General features: G+C 43.9%; 3 protein-coding genes across 11 annotated transcripts; 1 reads left to right on the top strand and 2 right to left on the bottom strand.

Moving 5' to 3' along the window:
- Positions 1–4,567: 4,567 nt before the first annotated feature.
- On the bottom strand, positions 4,568–6,996 carry mmachc (metabolism of cobalamin associated C). Its single transcript, XM_046300708.1, is given in 6 exon segments — positions 4,568–5,280; positions 5,521–5,697; positions 5,872–6,024; positions 6,344–6,520; positions 6,522–6,545; positions 6,907–6,996. Coding segments are annotated over 6 exon segments (774 nt in total). The 3' UTR covers positions 4,568–5,127.
- LOC123996889 (trichohyalin) lies at positions 6,883–12,065 on the top strand. 9 transcript variants are annotated; one of them, XM_046300703.1, is made up of 12 exons: positions 6,883–7,170; positions 8,024–8,105; positions 8,307–8,340; positions 8,465–8,628; positions 8,758–8,839; positions 8,962–9,160; positions 9,297–9,370; positions 9,528–9,604; positions 9,732–9,832; positions 10,010–10,098; positions 10,205–10,351; positions 11,007–12,065. In XM_046300703.1, exons 2-12 carry the CDS (start codon positions 8,040–8,042, stop codon positions 11,102–11,104), a joined length of 1,131 nt encoding a protein of 376 aa, XP_046156659.1. In that variant the 5' UTR covers positions 6,883–7,170; positions 8,024–8,039; the 3' UTR covers positions 11,105–12,065. The 9 variants fall into 9 exon arrangements, with proteins under 9 accessions (XP_046156659.1, XP_046156661.1, XP_046156660.1 ...); XM_046300705.1 differs by having other exon boundaries at positions 6,884–7,170; positions 8,468–8,628; XM_046300704.1 differs by having other exon boundaries at positions 6,884–7,170; positions 8,029–8,105.
- An 80-nt stretch (positions 12,066–12,145) lies between these two features.
- Positions 12,146–25,031, bottom strand: LOC123996890 (proline-rich receptor-like protein kinase PERK2). The gene is made up of 5 exons (XM_046300707.1): positions 24,548–25,031; positions 19,265–19,516; positions 17,696–18,241; positions 16,787–16,950; positions 12,146–14,379 (listed from the first exon to the last, which is right to left on the bottom strand). The coding sequence occupies exons 1-5, from the start codon at positions 24,609–24,611 to the stop codon at positions 14,335–14,337; spliced, it is 1,071 nt and encodes a 356-aa protein (XP_046156663.1). The 5' UTR covers positions 24,612–25,031; the 3' UTR covers positions 12,146–14,334.
- Between the last annotated feature and the right edge of the window lie 748 nt (positions 25,032–25,779).

A 25,779-nucleotide genomic window follows, 5' to 3' on the forward strand; every position in this document is an offset into this window, starting at 1 on the left:
TCGCTTGTCCTTAATTTTGAAGGAAATTAATTTGTTCAAAACTGTTCAACTATGGTCTTTCTCTGTCTTTTATTTTTTGTACTTTTATTTCACCTTTATTTAACCAGGTAGGCCAGTTGAGAACAAGTTCTCATTTACAACTGCGACCTGGCCAAGATAAAGCAAAGCAGTGCGACACAAACAACACAGAGTTACACATGGAATAAACAAACGTACAGTCAATAACACAATAGAAGAAAAATATATAAATACAGTGTGTGCAAATGAGGTAAGATGAGGGAGGTAAGGCAATAAATAGGTGAAGTAATTACAATATAGCAATTAAACACTGGAGTGATAGATGTGCAGAAGATGAATGTGCAAGTAGAGATGCAAAAAAAAATAACAATATGGGGATTAGGTAGTTGGATGGGCTATTTACAGATGGGCTATGTATAGGTGCAATGCTCCGACAATTGATGTTTAAAGTTAGTGAGGGAGATATGAGTCTCCAGCTTCAGTGATTTTTGCAATTCGTTCCAGTCATTGGCAGCAGAGAACTGAAAGGAAAGGTATCCAAAGGAGGAATAGTCTTTGGGGGTGACCAGTGAAATATACCTGCTGGAGTGCGTGCTACGGGTGGGTGCTGCTATGGTGACCAGTGATCTGTGATAAGGCGGGGCTTTACCTAGTAAAGACTTATAGATGACCTGGATCCAGTGGGTCTGGCGATGAATATGAAGCGAGGGCCAGCCAACGAGAGCATACAGGTCGCAGTGGTGGGTAGTCTATGGGGCTTTGGTGACAAAAACGGATGGCACTGTGATAAACTGCATCCAATTTGTTGAGTAGAGTGTTGGAGGCTATTTTGTAAATTACATCGCCACAGTCAAGTATCGGTAGGATGATCAGTTTTACGAGGGTATGTTTGGCAGCATGAGTGAAGGATGCTTTGTTGCGAAATAGGAAGCCAATTCTAGATGTAATTTGGGATTGGAGATGCTTAATGTGAGTCTGAAAGGAGAGTTTACAGTCTAACCAGACACCTAGGTATTTGTAATTGTCCACATATTCTAAGTCAGAACCGTCCAGAGGAGTGATGCTGGACAGGCGGGCAGATGCGGGCAGCAATCGGTTGAAGAGCATGCACTTAGTTTTACTTGCATTTAAGAGCAGTTGGAGGCCACGGAAGGAGAGTTGTATTGCATTGAAGCTCGTCTGGAGGTTAGTTAACACAGTGTCCAAAGTAGGGCCAGAAGTATACAGAATGGTGTTGTCTGCATAGAGGTGGATCAGAGAATCACCAGCAGCAAGAGCGACATCATTGATGTATACAGAGAAAAGAGTCGGCCCAAGAATTGAACCCTGTGGCACTCCCATCGAGACTGCCAGAGGTCCGGACAACCGGCGCTCCGATTTGCCACACTGAATTGTGAGAAGTAGTTGGTGAACCAGGCGAGGCAGTCATTTGAGAAACCAAGGCTGTTGAGTCTGCCGATAAGAATGAGGTGATTGACAGAGTCGAAAGCCTTGGCCAGGTCGATGAATACGGCTGCACAGTATTGTCTCTTATCGATGGCGATTATGATACCGTTTAGGACCGTGAGCGTGGCTGAGGTGCACCCATGACCAGCTGGGAAACCAGATTGCATAGCGGAGAAGGAACAGTGGGATTCTAAATGGTTGGTGATCTGTGAGTCAACTACTCACCATATTTCATGCACTGCAGTGTTAGCTAGCTGTAGCTTATGCTTTCAGTACTAGATTCATTCTCTGACCTTTTGATTGGGTGGACAACATGTCAGTTTATGCTGCAAGAGCTCTGATAGGTCAGAGGATGTCCTGTGTAAGTCTATGGAATGGGGTGACGACCATGAGCCTTCTAGGTTTTGCATTGAAGTCAATGTACCCAGAGAAGGACAGAAGCTAGCTGTCCTCCGGCTACATCATGGTGCTATCCTACAGTGTGCTGCTGAGGCTACTCTAGACCATTGCAAAACAGTGTATTTTAATAAATTATTTGGTGACATGGATATATTTGATATAGTTGTATCTACAGAAAAAGGATAACCTTTTTCATTGTTTCACTATTTTTATGAAATTCACTGAGGATGATCCTCCCCTTCCTCCTCTGAGGAGCCTTCACTCATTGAAATATATTTATTCATGTGGCTCAGCGGTCTAAGGCACTTCATCTCAGTGCAAGAGGCGTCACTACAGTCCCTGGTTCGAATCCATCAGGCCTATCAGTGGTGTATTTATGGCAGAGCAAACACACCCTAGACTGTGTACCCATTAATAATGATCTCGCATGACTAGTATGACTGCAGGTGAGTGTGTGTGCGTGCACACACCTTTCACCCCAGACATCTTGCACGCAGTACTGTAAAGGATGGTAATAAGGCTCTTTAAAACTGAGATGGCTGCCACTGTGGAAAGCACAGTGGATGACAGAATGTACACAGCAAACCAGGAACATTCCCAGGACATGTGCTAAGATTCCCATTAAGTTCTAGTTTGCGTTTTATCTAACATTATGATCATAACATCCCAAGAATGATCTAAGAATGTTTTGATAACCATTTCTTTTGTTAGTTTAAATGAAATACCCTTGGAATTGTCTCCTCTAATATTCACAAACATGTTGTGCACAACATCTGGAACAGTCCCCAAACGTTCTCATTATGTTTTCCAGTTAATGTAATAACAATGCACAAGTAGTGTTTTTAGAACATACTACGGCAACAAAATGTGAGTGCAACGTCCTGGGAACATTCTTTCAACATCAAGTGAATGTTATATAAACATTTTTATAATCATCAGCACAACTGGACAGTTTTTGTGTTATGAAAACATTTGCCGCAACCTAACGAATGTTCTGGGAACTTTCACGGAACCAATTTTGGTATGCTGGGTAGTGTAGAGTTCAGTTGAACCTTGCTCCACATGAATTACATACTTCCCTGCTATAGGCAACCTAACCAGAGGGCTTAGCCACGAGAGAGAATGAGTGAGGAAGGCTGCACTACAGAAATGATTTAACAACTAGAATACAGCTGTGCTGGCCAGAGAAGAGGGTGTATAACAAAGGGAGTAAATTGTGAATGTTACTGTATCCCTCCATTATTTGTCCATCTGTCTCTCGGAGGCCTGCAGCATTCTGTGAGTACAACTACGTTCAACAACACACAAATAGCATAGGTCGTATAGTAGGGGTGGTTCAGTAAACTATGCTAGCTTGATGATTATTATTCATAGTTAGGAGATGAAATGGTGCTAACCATTGTGTGTATGTGTCGCAGCATCTGGCCAGTACTCTGGGGTTGGAGTGGCTATTCAGTAGGGTTGTGTTTGCACACGTATACACCACAGGAGATAAGACAACACACAAGCTTTAACATGTGTGTGTCGTCCCAGATGTGGCACATTTGGAGACATTGTTCTAGTGGGACTGTTCCTGGCATCAGTGGACTACTGGAGAATTCTACTGGGCTGGATTAGAACATAGCCTTCGTTATCACCAAATGCATGCTTTTCAACCGTTCGCTGCCTGCACCCGCACACCCAACTAGCATCACCACCCTGGATGGTTCCGACCTAGAATATGTGGACATCTATAAGTACCTAGGTGTCTGGCTAGACTGCAAACTCTCCTTCCAGACTCATATCAAACATCTCCAATCCAAAATCAAATCTAGAGTCGGCTTTCTATTTCGCAACAAAGCCTCCTTCACTCACGCCGCAAAACTTACTCTAGTAAAACTGACTATCCTACCGATCCTCGACTTCGGCGATGTCATCTACAAAATAGCTTCCCATACTCTACTCAGCAAACTGGATGCAGTTTATCACAGTGCGATCCATTTTGTTACTAAAGCACCTTATACCACCCACCACTGCGACCTGTATGCTCTAGTCGTCTGGCCCTCGCTACATGTTCGTCGCCAGACCCACTGGCTCCACGTCATCTACAAGTCTAGGCTAGGTAAAGCTCCGCCTTATCTCAGTTCACTGGTCATGATGGCAACAACAACCCGTAGCACACGCTCCAGCAGGTGTATCTCACTGATCATCCCTAAAGCCAACACCTCATTTGGCCGCATTTCCTTTCCTCACCAACTTTAAACATCTGCTATCGCTGCAGCTGTACATAGTCCATCGGTATATAGCCCACCCAATTTACCTACATCATCCCCATACTGTTTTTATTTTATTTACTTTTCTGCTCTTTTGCACACCAGTATCTCTACCTGCACATGTTCATCTGATCATTTATTACTCCAGTGTTAATCTGCTAAATTATAATTATTCACTCCTATTTATTGCCTACCTCTGATGCCTTTTCCACACAATGAATATAGATTATTTTTTCCCTACTATGTTATTGACTTGTTTATTGTTTACTCCATGTGTAACTCTGTGTTGTTGTCTGTTCACACTGCTATGCTTTATCTTGGCTAGGTCACAGTTGCAAATGAGAACTTGTTCTCAACTAGCCTACCTGGTTAAATAAAGGTAAAAAAAAATCATAACCCTAATCCTCAGGACTTTTTCATCAACATCATGAGTAACTGACTAAAAGCTAAAGCAGAATGAGCATTATTTATTCAATTGATGCATGTGTGTCATTCCAACAATGATTTATTTTTCATAAAAATAATAGTTTGATGATAAAGGATAGCAGTAGTCTCTTGAGCAAAAGCTCAGGTTGCACTACTTCATGTCTCCTCTAGGGGCACTAACTCACTAAATGTACAGTACAATTGTTCAACGTGATCATTTCACAGTACAACTGAAAGATTATCAAAACAATAGCAAATGTTTGTGCATTTATTAAGTCCTTTACCACATTTAAACGTACTATTGTTGCTTTTCCATGAAAGATCTCTTTTCACTCTACCATCTAACACTAAACATTATAGTAGCTTCATAGGCCAATAGGCAGATAAAGTACAAAAGGCAGATAAAGTACATTCGATCTCACAGTGGAACACTGTCTGTGAATACAGAAAGACCACAGTACCAATGATCATGTAGGGATTGCATGTCCAAAATGGCCTCAAACCATACCAGACGTTCCCTTAAGAGTCAGTTACTTCAGAGCCAGCCAAGTCTAACTGTAGCATCTCCTCTCACTGTTATCATCTGTCAGTTCTCCTGTGTGTTGTCCTCTTCTCCCCCGGTCAGGTAGCCCCAGTCTGTGAGCAGGTCTAGTCGCTGGGCTGGGGGGGTGGAGAAGTATTTTCTCTGTTTCTGGGAGTAGGTTTGGACTGGGGGGACGATATCTCTGTAACTCCAGTCCTGTCAACACAGATTATATATTCTCTATATCCTCTTTAAATTAATCATACATATTTATATTTAATCATATGCATAATATGCCCCCATTATTGATATAGACAGTAAATAGTTTCAGACCTACCTGCCATGCTATCCTTATTGTTGATCTATACTTATTAATCCAGTATATTGTAGCAGGGCTATCTGCCAACCATATTATTGATCAATACTTATTACTATAGTATATAGTGTAAATCCTACCTGCCATCTGAGGTTAAAGTCCTCAAGTAGCTGTATCCTATCCTCCCTGGTAGGAACACAGTCTGGAGGAGCTGTCTGCTGCAGCTCCGAACCCACCTCAGACCCAACAAACACTAACATAGCTCTGATAGCAAACCAGCCCCCCAGACGCGGGTGTATACACACACCAAACATCTTCTGTAGAGGTGACAAGAGGAAGGGAGGGGGAGAGAAAGACAAAGAGGTAGTATAAATAGTTTTATAAGTAATACAAATGACTGGCCATCTGTGAACCAAAGAACATACAGCACCCTATTTATCAATTTATTAATAAATTAATGACTGAATAACCCCTTTGGACCAGTCACTCACCTTCTCCCCCCAGGGGTGGTCAGGTATGTCGGAGCGTTGGTAGTAGTACACAGCTCCCGCCACATGGGCAGCGCTCTGGGCCAGGAACTTGGGCTTCCTGCTGGGCAGCATCTCATAGTCATAACTCACATCTACCTTCACACCTGGAAAACACTACAGGAGGGAGAGAGGGATGGGGGGGAGGTAGAGAGGGGAGAGAGTGATGTTAAGTGTGGCACAAGGGTGTGTGTATTAATTAAGTCTTGTCATGAAATCTGTTTAATAACAACCAAACAGAAGCAAACAGAGTAAACGGAACGAAATGGGGAGAGACGACCTACCTGAATTTATGTCAATACAAACTATTTTTTGTTGCAAAACACTTTCCTTTTGGAGTAAACTGTTTCAAAACGTTTTTTAACATCACTCCATCAACACCCCAGGTGTTAATGCAGTGAGTGATGCACTGGTTGCCCCCCCCCCCCCCACCCACCTCAGAGACTGTGTTGTTGATGCAGTGTTTGACACACTGGTCTATGGGGTCTGCAGACACCCCCTTCCAGCCCCTGCTCTCCATGAAGGGCAGGAAGGCCTGTTCAAACATGGCTGGAGTGCTGAGCACCACCGCTCCCAGGGTGTCATCAGGGTAGGACAGATGGAGAGAGGGGGGGCAGGACTACATTGTACCAGCCAATCTGGGAACACATGCACAACAAAGAATACAAATGTGGGTAACTTTTGTAGCGATTGAGGGGGAACAGCCAGGAAGGGACACGTTTCAACAACCCTGTCGTTATTGGACAGATATACTATCACCTGTGCCATAAGTCCCAAACCTCTGGCAGACTACAGTCCAGTATGGTCAGCTTTTATAATTTTCATATGAACTAGGCATGGCTGAGAAAGCGTGTACGAACTTTGAATTGGAGCTTGTCAACTTGACTAGTTGACGACACGTTCACTGACACTGACAATATTTAAAAAAGGACCACGTTTAAAGTTTGACGCAAATTATTTGAACAAATAGCTCGAATGGAACAGCGGCCATAACGTTACCTTCAGTGGATAAACTTCAAACCCCAACATTGACAGATTATTACTCAAAGCTTTTCTCACATCTTCCACATTGACCGTGGGCAGCGCCATCACTGAACGTTTAAATGTGTTGGGTTGTGGGAAATTAGTGTTCTCTATCACTTGACTCTCTTATTTCCGCGTTGTAAGCATTTAATCTATCAACTACAATACCCAGAACCCATTACTGCAACGTGTAATACGCAATCACGTTGTCGAGGATTTAAAAGTGGAACAAGACAGTACGTAAGTAGCTAGCTAATAATGTACATTTCTGCTCAATGTTTTAATAATGTATGTTCTGTAATGTTAACCAACCTTTGAATTGTTTCATCCATCGCTGAAATATCGACCTTTAGCCAGCTTTCTGTTCATGCACTGATTGATTTGTGATTTTGAGTACTTGGTGCCAGGGGCAAATCAACAGTAATGCGAACGTCGCCATCGTGTTCCATGTATAAACAAATCACTAGGATGAATGTTAGCTAGCCAGTCAATCATTCATTGCAAACAATGCCTCTGACTGTCACATTCGAACGCAACGTTAGCAACAACACAAAGGCAAGCCCAAAACAAAAGCCACCTGCAACGGTACTTATAGATAGCGACAGTTGGCTGTGTTAACTCGTCTGTCAATGAAGTGTGATTGATTTGTGTTAGCCACCTCATCATCATTCAGCAACCAACCAACTCGTCTAGAGTTACAGCATCACACGTTAGTTATAAAATACTGGCCAATGCAATGGCTAATCTCATGCGTGTACCATATCCATTTCATTTATTTGTTTATCATTTTGCTTGTTTAAAAAAATTGTTTTTACAGTACTACTGATATTGATTACTTCATTGTAGGGAAAGAGCAATAAAGGCATGTCACTGTACTTGTGTACAATAAAACTTCACTTGAGATGAAAAAGTTGACAGTGGAGATGTGGGCAGAAGAACACATGAATGAATACTGGATTATGTAGGGATTTAGAGGGACAGTTTGAGCAGAGCATGGACAAGATACCCTGCAAGTAGAGGGCAAGTGCTTTAACTTTTGTGCCATAAATACTCAGAAATCAGTCTTGGCACCCTTGTCCTATGGTTTGCGTAGAGCAGCCCTGACTGAGATGAACTGGGACAACCAGCTGAGCTCCATCCTCTCAGCAGCTGATGGCAGTGTTGCCAAGATGAGGGTGAGTAGCCAGTAGATGGCACTATAACATAATTATGCATACGTGGCAGTGCATTACCAAGGGTTTCATCAGAAGAGTTGACTGCTAATTCTTAGCAGTTAGCTAGATTCTAGTTTTACAGTATATGATAGAAACATTGAAGTTCATAAATACCCTATGTACTTTCCCCACTGTGTGTTGACGGGGTTCATGTTTCCCCAGGAGAGACTGACCACGCCAGGGAATTATCCAAAAGGTAGAGAAGGTGAGGGGAGATCTCTGTGGTCTTTAAGATGGCTGACTGTGACACACTTTCTCTGTTGGTGATTCCCCCTTCTTTTTCTGCTCCTTCTTATCCTCTCTGTCTCTCGCTCACTCAGTAGATCTCTATCCAGTCAGGGAGGTGGCTAGTGTGTCAAATTTGGAGCTCCCTCGTCTCCCCCCTCTCCCCAAGTCCTCCATCTCTCTCCTCCCCCCTCCCTCCTCTGCTGTGCAGTGGGCAGACCTGGCAGCCGTCCAATCACAACTGCAGATCCAGAGCCAGGTCCGTGCGTGTGAGCATACGTGTGTTCATGTATAACTATCATTTTTATTACATAAAAGGTGCATAAATAGCCCTACATTTTAGCTAATTTCTTCTTCCTTCTACTCTTTTTGTTCTAATGGTTGCCAGGCCATAGAGTCTCTGACCCAAAGTCTTCATGACATGGACAGAGAGAGACACTCTCAGCAGCGCCACATACAGGCACTACAAGGTACATACACCTATCGTTATCACACAACACTAACATTTACTGCTCAATATACCAATCCTGATTGGTTGAGTGATTGATTTGTTGATCGAATATTGTAGATGTGTTATTCTTCTATCTCTCAGACGAGGTTCGCAGGCTGCGAGAGCAGGCGACGGAGAGAGAGCGGGAACAAGAAAGGGATGGAGAGAGGAGAGGGTCAGGGATGACTAGTCCAGAAGTGGAGAGAAGGATGGACCAGTGGAGGAGAGATGTGGCCCGTGAGCTCAGCACTCTGAGAAGGCACATCACCAGAGCCACATCACAAGGCAACCTGGAGGAGAGGTGAGGGGGCAGGGTTTTACTCACCTGTGAGGTTCAGGTGATCATTATTGTATGTGTAGCCCAACACCAAATCAACCATTAGCCCTTAGTATGGACCATACCGGTTTGGTGAAAGCTGATTGTTGTCCTTTTATAGTTTCTGCTCTAAGCTACGAAGGGAGGAGTTGGATCATTTGAGGAGAGAGGTGGACACACTCAAAACCCAGCTCAGTGAGTCTCACATACAGTCTTGTTCTCAGTTTTTTTTCTGCAGGACTACACATGTCTCAGACTCAGAGCTGTTGAGAGGGCAAGCACAGTCTCGCTTACTCCTACTCCTTTTCTTTCATCGTGTGTGTGTTTGTATTTGTGTGTGTGTGTGTGACAGGGAGGCAGGAGGAGGACATGTTTCTTCAGCAGTCGGAGGCCAGAGAGACGAGGAGGCAGTATGAACACAGCTGCAAGGTATTAATGAATGAATGAATGAATGAAGGAATTAAATTAACGATTGAATAATTAAAGAAGGTAATTTGAGTGACTTGTTTTCTCTCTGTCTCCTGACCTCTAACCTCTATACTTTGCCTTTCCCCAGACACTAGAGGAACTAACAGACAGCTACAGAAACCACAGCTTTGACCTGGCCAAGACTGTTTCTCAATACACACACACAGAGCAGGAGGTCCGCCAGATCAGGTGTGTGTGTGTGTGTGTGTGTGTGTGTGTGTGTGTGTGTGTGTGTGTGTGTGTGTGTGTGTGTGTGTGTGTGTGTGTGTGTGTGTGTGTGTGTGTGTGTGTGTGTGTGTGTGTGTGTGTGTGTGTGTGTGTGTGTGTGTGTGTGTGTGTTTGTAATGCTATCACTGCATCCTGCAGGATAACTGTATCGGAGCTGAAGGACGAGATCAGGAGTCTGATTCTCCGGGAGAGACATCACACACCTACTGTTACACTACACACAGCAGGTAAGAGACACACACCTACTATTACACTACACACAGCAGTAAGAGACACACACACATATCTCACCTGAGTAGTATAACCCTGTTTGTCTATTAACCCCCCCTCCAGTTCCAGCATTAGCTGCCTTCTCCCGCTGTAAAGATGCCAGGGGTCAAAAGGCGGCGCCAGACTCTGACTCTGACGACTTCAGTCCCACCCCCAGTCTGGCTGAGGTCAGCTCTGATGACCTGTCCTGGCTGGATGACAGAGACACAGGTATACTCACACACTCACACTTTGCTCCTGTCAGTGAGGATCAGAATGAGTCCCATTATGGGTCCAGTTTGTTTCAGAGGAACAGAAAGTGTTGTAACCCTCTCCCATACACACCACACATGTACATTTGGGCTGTAGATCTAACCGTTTCAGTGACTCATCACAACATGTCTGACTCACCAAGGAACAGGAGGCTGGCTTAACAGTGTACATGTGTCTGTGTGTGCATGCGTGCCTACCTGATTTGTGTGTTCGCACCATAGATCTAGCACAAAGGAAGAGTGAACTCTTGGTAGTTTTTGGATGCGGGTTCATGTAAGACACACACCAGTGACCTCCATTAAATGTGTGTTATGTGACTGACTGTAACTCTGCTTGCCTGAGAAGAGGACCGAGAATCCCTCATTTCCTCTCCATCCATGTCTGCTGGTCAGCAGTTTGAGAAACGTGTGTGTGTGTTTGGATGGGATCCTAAACACTTCCTGTAGTGTGTGTGTGTGGCATCATCTAATCTAATTATCCTGTCCGCATGTGCCTCAATTGCTCTGGGAAACATTTAGAGGTCTGATCCCAATCTCTCTTACAGGAACACTACTGATAAAACCCTTGGGACTAGTACACATACACACACGTTGACAGTTCTTCTCTCTTTCAGCTCCTCCTCTAGCAGTACCTCGGGTACATCAGAGCTCTCATTCTGCAGGAAATGACCTCAGAGGACCAGGAAGTGGCCTGGATGATGATGATGATTGATGATGATGGAAACCTTGAGTTGGGGTCAGACAGCCCCCCCGACCTCAGCCTCAATGACCTTTGAGAGGCTTTGTCATGCCAGTGTTCTAGAATGCTATGAGTTCTTTCTTTGAGAAGTTTTTGGGCACGAACCTCAAACCCTGACTAAAGAGGATGATGAAAAGGCTGAACTCTGCTTGAGAAAAAGAAAGCACCTTATTTTAAAAACTCCTATGTGATTATGCTCTGTCTGTTGTCTTGTGTTTTTTGGGAAAAGGTGTACAATAGTGTTTTGTATTACACACCAATAGTATTTAACTCAACAGTGTGGCAGCATTCTGTGATTGTCTTAATGAATTACATCTGGGGAAAGCTTTGATTTCACTGACGATATACAACTTGATGATCACTGGTGTTTTTGAGTCTTAGTAAAAGTAAACATCAGTCCACCATATGTTTTACTATCTAAGGCTGATGCAAATCAGTGAGGTGCTCTCTCTTATTTGGTACTGTATTTGTATCTATTTACTGTAACGTATTGAGATGCAGCCCAGGCCTCTCTTCCCCCTCGCCTTTGGACCACAGACAAGTCCTGCTGTGTAACATGAGTCAGTCTGTTTAATATTTCAGCAGTTAGAGACTGTCTAGCCAGATACCCACGCCCCCCCCCCCCTCCCCACGAAGGGGAATGGCCCATGGAGCGAGGGACCACAGATGGGTTGGGGAAAGGGGGGTTAATGGAGGGGGCAATGGGGAAGGGGTGAGATAGGGAGGGGCTTTGGCCATAGTGATGACAAGTTTTAATGTGGATGATTCAGGGCTTTCTCTTACAGTTCCATCACACACAGCCAAGTACTAGACCGCTGCTTGTTTAAATGTTACATTGACTCACTGTACGGCCTGTAAAACAAATGTGATGATTTTGGGCTTCTGCAACAAAATTCTGGATAAAGAGCTGTAATAAAATAGTTCATTTGTTGTAGTTACTTTTGTTAGTGTGTGTGTGCGTGCGTCAGCCACCGCAGCCCAACAACCAAGATCTGTAATGAGAGAGGAACGAGGATGGTTTCATATCTTTAATCAAAAAACATCACTCCAGAATCGACGTCAAACAGTAAAACATATCAACCTTATAATACAACCAGTTAACTTTTTGGCACTTCATATAAGGGACTACTAATACATGGGTGCAAATGAACTACCATTCCACTCCACATGGAGTCAAATAGAACCACTCTGTTTCAACTCTGACTTAAGTCCCGTTGATGCAGATAACTGGCAAGACAACAAACGTCAGCGGCGTCTGCAACAAACTAATCTGGTATCCCAAGCAGGAACACTACAGCCTAGATTAAATCCGGACCGTGGAAGATCTACACTATAGCGTGATTGAAATTTAAAGGCAATGGTTCCGCATTCATGGAGACTCCATTCACGGGAAACGCAACATACGTCGGCTCAATTGGAAATTACCTTTACATTTCAATCGCGCTATAACGCGTATCTTCAGCAGTCTGGATTTAATCTAGCCCTAAATTAGCTAACTTTGACACATATTCAGAAATAGACATAACTATTGCTTTTCTAATTTGTTTAAAAATGTCAACTTTGGAGTCAATTATACCATGTTTGATTTCAAGTCTACCTTTCTTTATGAAGTTGGAATGTAAAGTTAATTCAGAATATTATGAAATTTAGCTGGCTAACTCTTTGATCCTGCTTTGTGCCATACCCCCTTGTCTGTGCCATATATACTGTCTCCAATACAGGCCTATGGCTTCAACTCAAGTCTCCCCGATAGAGGTTGGGGTAGGGAAGGAGGGAGGGGGTGTTCTTTTCTCCTGTGTGTCTAACACACACAGACTGCATTCCCCTCACATCAATGGAGCATTATGCTCATTATGTCACAAAAGCCTTACATTAAAGAGTTTCTCTCTGACCTCGTGCTAAACATTTACAATGTCTGTGTTTATGGAGTAGTTTATCAGAGTCCCCTTGAGACAGTTAATGGACTGCATGCTAATGGTAGCGGCTAGCACTGACTGACTTGGGCAACAAGTTACCCTCATGTCAAGTAGCTACATGATTAAACCAATGAATGAATTGTATTGAAAAACAACTGGCCAAACTCAGTTGGAAACACTGCTGCTGAATCTGCCCAAGGCTCTTCCTTACTAAGACATGTTAGAACATAGGTCTGGGCCTGGCTGTGAGAACTACAGTAACAGACAAACCAGCCTTAGAGTTCACAACACGTGCTTTGAAATGTAGAATTCTAACAGGCATGGAATGTATTGAGCCGCCATTGAGGATGCTTTTCTCTGTATTGTACTCTGTAAATAGCTCTAGTGGGGTGGAAGAGTCCATTCAGGCTTTATATAAAGATAAATGTACTAAAGATACTCAGAGAGACAACCTCCCCCTTACAAGTGTGACTGACCAGGTTTGAACCCAGGTTGTCTGCAGGCCACAAGGCTGTGTTAGCCCAATGAACTAACACCACCAGAGACTCCCAATAGAGAAACAAAATGAAAAATAACAAGCAGGATCTTTAGAGAGGAACTAGTTTCCATGGAAACACTCAACTTAAATACCCCCAAACCACCCCCCCACCCCCACATACGCACGTGCATGCTCGCTCAACCATGCACAGACACGCACGCACACACAGACACACACACACATACATGTCCTCTGTAACGTAAAGTGCAACCGTACTGTACAACACTATATAGCCAGGCACAAGTAGCCTCTAACTAGTGATGAAAGAGAGGATCCCTCGTTACCGAACACTCAACCAAAACACAGCTGACAGAGTGCACGCTTGAATATAGAAGGTAGAATGTAGAAGTGGGAATGCTGCTGATGAAACTTCGGATCCACATAGACCAGGAAAAGAGCTGGTCACACTCACACAGAAACCCCCTGTTGCTCACAGAGACACAAAGGTGGTGAGGGAATGCCAGGGATGCATCACAATGGTCTAAAATGCGCCTCCCTCTCCTCATCTCCTCCATCTGCACTGATTTGAAAACACAGGGTCGATAAAAGCTATATGGAGGATGCCTATCAGCAACTGGCTTTCACCAGTGTCCATGGCTCATGTCAGTGCGGATAAAAGAAAGGATATGAGGACAGGGGACAAGGAGAGAAGGCCAGGTTGGACTATAGAGACGCAGCCCCAGTTCAGAGGGAGAAGGTCTGTGGGAGTCTGGCTGTTCCATCAGGTCAGACTGTGTCCTCCATCATCATCAGTAGCTGTACATGGACAGGGGAGTATCCTCCATCATATCATCCTAAACAGGGGAAAACACAACAGGATGTAAATGGTGAGCGCTGGTCAAGCGCTGGTCAAGTGAAGTAAACGTGGTGAGTGAAGTAAACGCTAATGCTAACAATGGCTACTTAGTGTAATAGCTCACAAAAGAAGACTGATGCTTACGCAAGTCTTCAGGTTTAGTTTAGTTTATTTTATTTTTACAGGGACAGTGCACATTAATCAACGTTTCAGTAAAATGGCCGGTTTTAGCCAGCCGGCTAATTTTCAACCGCAGTCCCTGGGCAGGTTATTAAAAACAATTACAATATAGACAATAGCACCATAGAACAAGCAAGACATAGCAACATAGGACTAGCAAGACATAGCATACAGACAGAGCAACATAGAACAAAAAGCAGCAAAACAAAATTCATAAAAGCAACAAAGTGTTTCCACACCTCACAAGCTACAGACAACAGACAACATGGAAAGCGGCAACACACAGCTAGGGACCATGTTCACAAATCTGATTGACCTTTAGCCAGGTCTTCAAGCATTTTGTGAAAGTGTGATATGTGGTGCAGTTATGTGTGTCTGATGGCAGTGTATTCCAGACATGGGAAGCTCTCACAGAGAATGCAGATTTACTAAAGGTGCTTTTCCTTAGGGGAACTATACAGTCACCTCTCATGGCAGACCTTGTGGATCTGCTGCCATATGTCTGGGTTTGCTGTTTAACAAAAATATTGAGTGGAGGGGGAGCCAGGCCATTAAGGATTTTGAATACAAGACATGCATCGGTGTATTGCACAAGATTTTCCCAACTCAAGAGCTCATGCTTTCTAAGGATGTGACAATGATGATGGCTATTGGGCTTCCTATCAAGCACTTTGAGAGCCTGTTTGTAGACAGACTGAATAGGTTTTAATGTTGTACAGCAAGCTTGGGCCCAACTAGTCAAGCAGTATGTTAAGTGGGGGAGTATCATAGAATTGAAGTACAGTTTTGCTACCTCTGTAGTCAAACAATTTCGTATAAATCGGAAATTAGCTAGGTTGAATTTGGTTATTTGAATTACCTTTTTCACATGCTTTTTAAAAGAGAGGTTGGAATCAAGTATGATGCCAAGGTACTTAAAATCGGATACCACCTGGAGCTTCTCCCCTGACACATAGACATCTGGCTCAGTAGCATCTGTTGCCCTCTTTGTGAAGAACATGCAAACAGTTTTTTTCACATTGAGATGCAAACACGAGTCACTGAGCCACTTTGTAACCTGGACCATTACAGTAGTGAGTTCTTGTGCAGCTTGTTGTTTGCTCTTTGCATGCACATATATCACTGTATCATCTGCATACATTTGAACTTCAGACCCAGTACAGACAGAAGGCAGATCATTAATGTACAGGCTGAACAGGAGGGGCCCCAGTAATGACCCTTGGGGCACGCCCACATCATAGCTGAGTGGGCGACATGAGTGGGCGACAGCTCATTGCTCACTCTGACACACTGAGTTCTGCCTTCAAGGTATAATTTCATCCATCTCAAGGCATCAGGGGAAAAGTTGAACTTGGACAATCTTGTGATGAGAATCTCATGGTTAACAGTATCAAAAGCCTTCCTTAGGTCCAGAAACACAGCCCCAACAGCACCCCCTTTGTCCATCTTGGACTTCACATTTTCCAGAAGAAAGCAGTTGGCCGTTTCTGTGGAGTGTTTCGCTCTGAAGCCAAACTGCATGGAGTGTAATGTGAAGGGGCTGTTGTTGAGGTGGGCAATCAGTTGTTCTGCTACACACTTTTCAACAACCTTTGACACCACAGGTAGTATACTAATGGGCCTGTAGTTACTCACGTCAGCAGGGTCGCCTGATTTAAAGATGGCCGTTATTATGGCCGACTTCCATACCCTTGAAACACACCGAGACCAATAGATGTGTTGGTGACCTTAGTAATGGGGCCAATGAGTGACTCTTTGTAGTTTTTAAGAAAGGTAGAGTCCATCCCAAACACATCTTTGGCTTTAGAGTTCTTTAGTGAGCTAATCACCTTGTTCACCTTTGACTCAGAAACCTCCCTTATGATGAAGACAGGTTGAGTGTCATTCACTAGCACTGAGCCCAAGAAATCAGTGGAGGGGTTCTGTGTCAGTACCCTGACAGAGTCAATAAAGTAGGAATTGAAGGCTGTTGCTATTTCAACTGCATCCTGTGTTAGATTGTTATTCACCATGATTTCTAGTCTTTTTGCAGTGTTACTATGGTCTTTCCCTGTTAACTTTTTTAGATTCTCCCATATCAATTTAGAATTTCCCTTTGCTTCACCAATTATGTTAATAAAAAAGTTTGCCTTGGCCTGTCTGATTTCTTTTATCACCTTATTTAGGTCTCATTAATGTTAATGTTAATGTCTCTTCACCTAACCACTTGTGTTCTACTGTCTCACCATAGGCAGATCCTGGAGCCTGCGGAACTCAGGCCGCTGATCCCGTCGTCGCAGTTTGATGAAGAGGAGCAGGGTGATGATGGCTGCAGTGACGATGAAGACGGACACTAGTCCAGCTAGGAGAGGGTCCAGGGCAGGTCCACCACTATGGAACACTGGTTCCCCTGCTCGGGTGAGGGGAACATATTATACTATATATACATATATACCACAGGAGGTTGGTGGCAACTTAATTGGGGAGGACGGACTTGTGGTAATGGCTGTAGTGGAATTAGTGGAATGGTATCCAAAACATCCAACAGATGGTTTCCATGTGTTTGATACCATTCCATTTGCTCCGTTCCAGCCATTATTATGAGCCGTCCTCCCCCAGCAGCCTCCTGTGATATATAACATAATATATTAAAATATTAAATATATCATATTATAAAATATAAACACAAGCTATTAACAGGATCTCTTACAAAGAGAATAAGACAGACTTGATTGTAGGGTAGTGACAGAGAGAGCGAGCAAGCCCGGGGCTTTCTGGGCATAGGACTAAACTGACGCACCCAGCATTGAACTGGCATCCCAACAAAAGCTATGTTGTTCTTTGTTTCCCTGCACAAGTCTGCCCCACCCCACACACACACACTCCCTCCTAAACATCTAAGGGTACTATCAGCACCACCACCCCACAATCATCTCTCTGTCTGGCAAGTGACAGAGCCAGTCATGGGACTGACGACTGGACCGTTTAGGTTTAGTGTGTGTGGTTTTATTAGACCGGGGTTGGATGTCTCCTCCCTTTATACGCCAGAGAGATCATAGTATATAATATTGTGGTTGCTGCTGTTTGATAACAAATAACAAAACACTAGCAACATAACACACACACACACATACACAACGAATCCATCTACTCACCATCCACTACATTGAGCTGAGAGGGGATGTCGGCATGCGTTTTAGCCTGGGATGGAGGGCTGCTGGCTGGGTTGGAAGCCGGGAGAGGGGTGATGCTGGATGTCTGGGTCTGTGGCTCAGACGTAGGTAGAGCTGGGGGAGAGGCGGTGGTAGTGGTGGTGGGAAAGGGACTGAGGGGCTGTTTAGGCTGGATAGGGTTAGAGGTATCTGGGTCAGGGCTGGAGGTTGAGCTGGGCTGGGGGGCAGTGGAGGTGTTAGTTGGGTGGGTCTCAGGCCTAGTAGGGGCTGGGGAAGCGGTGGTGGTGATGGGTGACTGAGTTTTGGAGGGATGAGGGGCATGGCTGGATGGAGTGGTGGAGTAGACAGGTGTGCGTGTTGGGATGGTGGAAGGTTTGTGAACAAGGACTGTGGTGGTGGGTGTGTGTGTAGGGACAGTGTGGTTGTCAGAGGGAGCATCAGAGGGCTGTGCGGTTTCTTCAGTGAGGTTCTCCGGGCCAGGGGTCTTCTCAGGGATGGGAGTGGGGGCAGGGACCCCCACACTGGTGGCTAGAAGAGAGAAGAAGAATGGTTTTTAAGTGAAATTCAATACAAAGAAAAGAAGGACCCATGAATGTATCAAGTTTACAAATCTTTTTATCAATTAGAAAAGCAATTGATAGGTGAAAAGTCACAGTCAATATCTGCATAAAAAAACATTCAACAAGAAAAAACACAGTTGAACGCACACAAACACACTCGAATTAGCAGTGTATCTTCTAACTCCCAGCCAGAGGACACAGAGGAGAGACAAGCAGCAGTGTTGTGATGAGATAATATATACCTGTAAAACCTCCCAGAGGATACAGATACAGAGAGTGGGTGAAGTGCAGGTGGTGGGGGTGTATGATTGCAATGAGCCAATGTGTGTGTGTGTGTGTGTGTGTGTGTGTGTGTGTGTGTGTGTGTGTGTGTGTGTGTGTGTGTGTGTGTGTGTGTGTGTGTGTGTGTGTGTGTGTGTGTGTGTGTGTGTGTGTGTGTGTGTCAGGCTCCAAACTTTCTCACCTTTCTGTGCGAAATCACACTGCATTTAATCACAGCACATCTTTCCTCCTCCTCTTCCACCCCCCTCTAGTTCTACACTCTGCCCTCTTCCTGTATGCCTAACAACTTGCTGTTAATTCTCTGTTAATTCTCTCATGATCTTGTTTTTTTCCCTTAAGTTCTTCTGTCTATCTCATGTCTCTCTTTGTGCTCTAGTTAATAAACCCAACAGTATTCTCCTTTTAAGGACCATGTTCTGTCTTCTAGTGTGTGTGTGTGTGTGTGTGTGTGTGTGTGTGTGTCATCACAGCCCAGGCACAGCTCTCCACTCTGCTTGTGCTGTGTCTGACTATGTTGTGGCTTCTAAGTACCCCTTATCTAAGGTGGTATGGCTCTAAATAGACTGAGAACAAGCTGAACCATTTATCTTAAACAAATTATATGTTTACATGTCAAATTTGAAATGGTATTTTTGTTAAATAATAAAGTAGTCCTCCGAACCAATACAATTCCATTCATTCTATTTTTTATCTTATACAGTACATTTACCTGGGACCTCTTTTACCACTACGACTGCTGTGTCGTTGCTACTGCTACTGCTGCTGTTGCTACTGCTGCTGTTGTTGTTGGAGAGCCCTCCATCAGTGAGGTTGCTGGCTGGCTTTGGGGAGTCTGTGCTGGGGAGGGACAGAGAGCCTGGAGGAGAGGGAGAACCTCCAGGGAGGGGTGCCTGAACAGCCCCGGACATACCTAGGGTCAGAGGTCCATCTGAGGGAGAGGAGTGAGCACCAGGGTCCTGGCCTGGAAAAGAGAGACAATCAGGGTGACATTTTGACGTTCAGTTAATATGAGTGTGTTGCTGAAGCAGTGCACAATAAGGAATGATGTGAGGAAAGTCATCAAATAGTATTTTCATGATCTCTGAAATAAGCCAATCTGTGAATGATGCATTTCTTCAGTCAGATAGTCCTTGTTTTCCAGAAGAATGACATATCTATTAGATCCCTTCAGGACCAGTTAGGATCATTTCTACCAACTCCTCCTGAGAAGGGGAGGCTGCTCTATTTTTAAAGAAGTGTAGACAGAGAGGATAGATGGTCTACTGGAATAGATGGTGAGGCAGAATACAGATGTAACATGTATTATTCAACTCTGGTCTATGTCTGCTAAAGAGGAGACATTGGGGACATGCTGAGAAGTGGATTCCTTTTACATTTTAAAAGACTGCCGTCACGTAAAATATGCATTTTCAAACACCACTATCTGTGACTGTCTGTTGCGCTGACATTTGCAGTTAAACAACACGATTCCTATGCAATTAAGGAAAGCTTGATCCAAAGTGAGCTGACATTTGGAACCCAAACAATAGCTAACCAGTAACCCTCAATAACAAATTTAAGAAGATGAGCATCAGATTAGATACCTAGATTCACTAATCTCTCTTGTTCGTGTTCAATCTCTCTTGCCCTGCCTAAACAATCTCTAGTCTCAACAGGCTCACCGTAGTAATCAGGTAGGTTTGGTCACTGTCAACATTGGTACCATAAAACATTGTAGTTGTTTTTGCATGGTGACCCACCAGATGAAAAACCCCAGGTCTGTAACCACAGGTTAGTGTTGAACCGTTAGGGAACATTAGTTCCAAAAGAACGGCAGAATCGTGCTGATGTAAATGGGACATTTTTAGCTTTGAGTCATGCCTGTTGTCATGCTGAATACACGGTTCAACAGTTTTATTGCAACCAGAAAGGTCACATGTGCTATCTGTCTGTCCTTCCCTCGTCCTCATTTCCATCTATCTATTCCTCTCCTCCTTTCCTTCTCACACTCCTCCTCCTCTCCTCTCCCCCCTCTATCTGATAAAGTCCAGACTACCCGTCTAATGCCATTACAAGCCAGTGACACAGTGACGTGGAGCCTCTTATTCCCCTCTCAATCACTCACACAGCTCAACACACACAAACAAACACACAGTGACGTGTACACAACATGCTGACGACAAGAAAGCCCATGCATGTACACACACACTTTTGACATAGCTATAAAAGACCACGCACGCACACACACACACACACACACACACACACACACACACACACACACACACACACACACACACACACACACACACACACACACACACACACACACACACACACACACACACACACACACACACACACACACACACACACACACACACACACACACACACACACACACACACCAGTGTGTGTACAATACTGGCCCTGTTCCCCTGCCTCATCTCTGTTAGGGCTGCTCAGGTCAAACTGTGGGGGGAGGGTGTGTGTTGTGTCTGGGGAGCTATGAAGGGAACCACTGTTTGCCATAGAGAAACACTTTCCCCTTTTCATGCGTTACAGGGTCACACACATGAACACACACTCAGGACGATACAGCATGTACCTGGGGAAATAACTTGACCCTTACATCTGAAAGAACAGCCAACCATTTCTCTGTTAGCAGATTTGCAGTTTTCCTTTCAGCACTGGGTGTGTATCTGTATGAGAAGCTATACTGTGGCTGTTTTCTAGACCCATATTTAGGCTATACACATTTTTATTTTATTTATCCGTTATTTTACCAGGTAAGTTGCCTGAGAACACATTCTCATTTGCAGCATGACCTGGGGAATAGTTACAGGGGAGAGGAGGGGGATGAATGAGCCAATTGTAAACTAGGGATTATTAGGTGGCCGTGATGGTTTGAGGGCCAGATTGGGAATTTAGCCAGGACACCAGGGTTAACACCCCTACTCTTACGATAAGTGCCATGGGATCTTTAATGACCTCAGAGAGTCAGGACACCCGTTTAACATCCCATCCAAAAGACAGCACCCTACACAGGGCAGTGTCCCCAATCACTGCCCTGGGAAATTAGGATATTTAGACCAGAGGAAAGAGTGCCTCCTACCGGCCCTCCAACACCACTTCCAGCAGCATCTGGTCTCCCATCCAGGAACAGACCAGGACCAACCCTGCTTAGCTTCAGAAGCAAGCCAGCAGTGGTATGCAGGGTGGTATGCTGCTGGCTTAAATTTATGGACAATCAGCATAACAAGAATATGACAATGCTGCTCACTGAAATAGGCCACTTATTTACAAACACACAATCCTCCTAAAACCCTGTATAAAAAAATAAACATCTGAAAAATCTGTATATACTCTGATTAAAAATGTAAATGTCAGAGTTCACATGGAATATAGCAAAGGAAACATTGTGTTCAACAGTGGCCTTTTCAGAAATCCTTATTCAGGTTTTGTTTTTTCCCTGGTTTGGCCTCTGTGTAGCCTCTCCTCTCCCCCTTGCCTCCATTTCTCCTCCCCTCAATCCTCGTCATCTCCTCTCCTCTCCTACAATTGAATCTAACCAAGCTTGTAGAAAAATGTCAGTTGACTACATGACTATAGACTAGAAGATGACTGGATGTCACTTTAGTTGACAGCATATACAGCCAACTCCAGGCTTTGACATTCAACTGACTGAGTTTCCACACTCATTTACGAGCAGCAGCAAATGCCATCCTGTGACTCTATGCTATTTCCAAGTTCATTTTAATTCCAGCTTGAAGACCTTGTGGCAGCATCGTGCTGCAATTAATAAAACATTTTCAAATGTCAACCTGTGTTTCCCTGTCCTTACTTAGCTACTGAAGACTATACACTCTGCTAAGTAGAATTGAGAGTCAGACAGAGAGAGAGAGAGGGGTGCGAAAATAGAGAGAGAGAATGTGAGATGGCAAAAAGAAGGATGGAGGGGTCAGAAAGGGAGAGAGAGATGGGAGGGAGAGGTGAAAGGCAGAGTTGTAAGATAAATGGAGTGTGTGTGAGGAGCTGAGATCAGGTAGAAATATGGAGGAGGTGGAGCTAATACTGCAGCAATAAGTGCTCTGTACTTTTTTTAAACAGTAAGGCCTGTGCTGTCTCTGTATTAGATAAGCGATATGCATATTTAGTTTTGGGCTGGCTTCATTGCTGTCAAGAAAAGGGAGAGACAGAGGGAGCTGGCCAGAACACAGCTAAGAGTGTGGCAGGCACATAAATGTTTGTTCTGAACTATAAATAACTGTGATTGTTCCAAAGCCTACTCAGCCCCTCCTACTGAGTGCACACACACACACACACACACACACACACACACACACACACACACACACACACACACACACACACACACACACACACACACACACACACACACACACACACACACACACACACACACACACACACACACACACACACACACACACACACACACACACACACACGGGGTATGTATATTGGATAAACAAAATTGTAGAAATCGTTGGTACAATAGGATAGAGTGCTTGACCTGCAACCCTAGACTACAGTTTGAGTTGTGGTCAGGCCCTGATTTGGGCCTAAATTTGCGATTATTTGGTTGGAAAGTGTGCTAGACATCTAGGAGCCGTGGCAGACACACAGGGCATCTGTAAGAACCTTAAGTTCTAGGAACTAGGTCTTGGAACTTGGTAGGAACACACCCAGTCTGCCTGCATCCTCCCTCTGTGGTTTGAGGAAACAAATATAATTGTGTGCATCTCAAGACACTAGACAAGTGTCCTGGGGTACACCCAGGGGCCGTGGTTACTCATTTTAGTTCCAGCCCAGCACTAACACCTGTTTGCCTTTGATTAGTTGAATCAGGTGTGTTACTGCTGGGCTGGAACAAAAATGTGCAACGCTTGTGGGCCCTCCTTGTAGGAAAGGTTTGAGGAACACTGGTCTAAGGCAGCACCCTTTCCCCTTTCCTCCATCTGCACCATAGAGAGAACAGCCATTACATTATCTATAATGTGCACAAAGATATAACACCCACACCACAGAACCAGGGTCCAACCCTACAACCCCCATGCTTGTCCTCAGAAGAGTGTTTGTGTGTGTGTGTGTGTGTGTGTGTGTGTGTGTGTGTGTGTGTGTGTGTGTGTGTGTGTGTGTGTGTGTGTGTGTGTGTGTGTGTGTGTGTGTGTGTGTGTGTGTGTGTGTGTGTGTGTGTGTGTGCGAGATAAAGAGACCCTAGACTGATTACAGTTAAACAGACAGTCATTATTCTGAACAATAAAAACTGATCAATAGAAATATCTAAAAACAGCTAATTGTGTGTGAGAACTACTGTATATGCTGAACTGTTTGTGAATGAAATCTCTGTTCATTGTAGCACACCAACAAGACGACTTTTAGTGGCTGGTAATTGCTCAGTAACTGATTCAGAGGGAGTTACAATTATCATGGTAGGCCTACCACTTGTTAACAGCGTCATAACCTAGGCATAGACTGTCTGCATTTCTCACACACACCTACTTCTTTACTATGACTGTGAAATGTTAACTAATAATGTGAGAGAGAGAGAGCAGAACATCAAATTAAACACAGAGAACAAATATAGGATCAACAGGGGTTTGAGAAAGAAAGAGAGAGAGCAAAGAATGACATGATGAAAATGTAAAGGTGGATTTGAAATGGCAATTTAGTATTTACCTCAAGAGGTAAGCAGTAGCAGGGATGACAGGAAGATAGAGAGAAGAGGAAAAATAAATGGACTGAAATAAATGCTAGAGGCATAACTGTATTATAAACCTACAGACACAATGACTTCGACATACAGTAAATAAATCACATGGGCTTTTTGCTTATTCAAACAGGCCACAACTTATCCATCATGCGCACGATTAAAAAAACTAAAAAGGATCTGATTGCCAGGACTACAATGCATTATGTGTGTATTTATTCTAACAATCCCTGAAACTGCGAAAGAAAACACAGAAGTGCGAATCACAGAGCTTCTTACCTTCTACAATCGAACCCAAGCTGAGGATCAGAGCGCACAGAGCGACGTGTATTTTGGTTTCCATCGCTCTCTCCTGTGATATAACAGTAACTATTAGAACACGGATGCCGTCTCGTCCTCTTCGCAGAGGTCTATTGTAGTTCGTTCTCTGTGGCCTCTCAACTATAAATAACTGTTAGCGCGTCGGCCCTGTGGAGAGCAGGAGTGAGCTACTGTAGCTTGCTTGACGAGTCTCCGAAGTGCACGAATACAAAGTATTCTCCTAAGCGAATACAAAGTGCCACGTGTTTAGCGCAGTTATAGTTGGGTCTCCTTCCCTGCTGACTCACGAGTTCTAGCCACTGTTCCTCGGCAGTCTGACGAACACACAACGTAAAGAGATTCAAGCCAAATAGACTGATTTTCCTATAAGCCTTTGGTCAGAAAGAAGAGTGTCATCGCTGAAACCATCACTACCAGTGACACAAGTGCCAATAGAAGGGGCGTGATGGAGAGAGGGGAGGGAGGAGAACCAGGAAGGGGCACAGAGACGCCCTGAAATTATAACTCATACAGCAAATTTATCACACAGTCTGTGACAGAAATAGAGGACATGCTTTCCTCTATAAAGGATGCACAGAGGCATCTATGTTCTATAGTACAGAGGAGAAAATAGGCAGAGGCATCTATGTTCTACATAATGTTCTAAGAAAATAAGCCCAATATAAAAAACTTTGTTTTACTAATTTTTAGGAACATTTACATTTGTTGGCTCTCTGGAAAGATTAAAAAACATTTGGTGTGTCTCTTTCAACTGACAAGAAATATAGTCATATTGAAAAATCCTATCAAAAAAAATATTAAATTGATCAACTAAATTGCATTTCCCACCAAGGAAATTGAAGACTACTGTCCTGTCATCAACTGACATAACTGGCTATGACATAACAGGGCGTTTTACTGTAATAAAAATATATGCAATGTTTTCAAACAGCCACCAAGAGTCCCTGTTGCACAGTAAACCAATCTACAAAGCGACGAGAATCCATAGACTTACCCCTCTCGTCTTGCCACATGCAAGCAACGTCAGATAGAGTGAATTTCTGTCACCTTTTCATCAACATTTAGGTAGTCTATCTTGCCTATGTATTATTAGGAAGTAAATGCAAAACATCCATGATGTTGAATACCATAAGAGTCAAATATATGGCTCTGCATAGGGCTATGCAAATGTATATCACTACTATAGACTT

The sequence above is a fragment of the Oncorhynchus gorbuscha genome, linkage group LG15 (genome assembly GCF_021184085.1).
Source record: "Oncorhynchus gorbuscha isolate QuinsamMale2020 ecotype Even-year linkage group LG15, OgorEven_v1.0, whole genome shotgun sequence".
NCBI classification, from domain to species: Eukaryota; Metazoa; Chordata; class Actinopteri; order Salmoniformes; family Salmonidae; genus Oncorhynchus; species Oncorhynchus gorbuscha.

What these genes read in the sequence shown, in the direction of transcription:
- LOC123996890 (XM_046300707.1), bottom strand. Translation starts at nt 24,611, where the DNA reads ATGGAAACCAAAATACACGTCGCTCTGTGCGCTCTGATCCTCAGCTTG. An exon ending in CTTGGGTTCGATTGTAGAAG is followed by an intron (nt 19,517 to 24,547) that starts GTAAGAAGCTCT and finishes TCTCTTTTCCAG; the next exon opens with GCCAGGACCCTGGTGCTCAC. An exon ending in GGCTCCAGGATCTGCCTATG is followed by an intron (nt 14,380 to 16,786) that starts GTGAGACAGTAG and finishes TCCCCTGTTTAG; the next exon opens with GATGATATGATGGAGGATAC.
- LOC123996889 (XM_046300698.1), top strand. Translation starts at nt 8,040, where the DNA reads ATGAACTGGGACAACCAGCTGAGCTCCATCCTCTCAGCAGCTGATGGC. An exon ending in AACTGCAGATCCAGAGCCAG is followed by an intron (nt 8,629 to 8,757) that starts GTCCGTGCGTGT and finishes AATGGTTGCCAG; the next exon opens with GCCATAGAGTCTCTGACCCA. An exon ending in GCTGGATGACAGAGACACAG is followed by an intron (nt 10,352 to 11,006) that starts GTATACTCACAC and finishes TCTCTCTTTCAG; the next exon opens with CTCCTCCTCTAGCAGTACCT.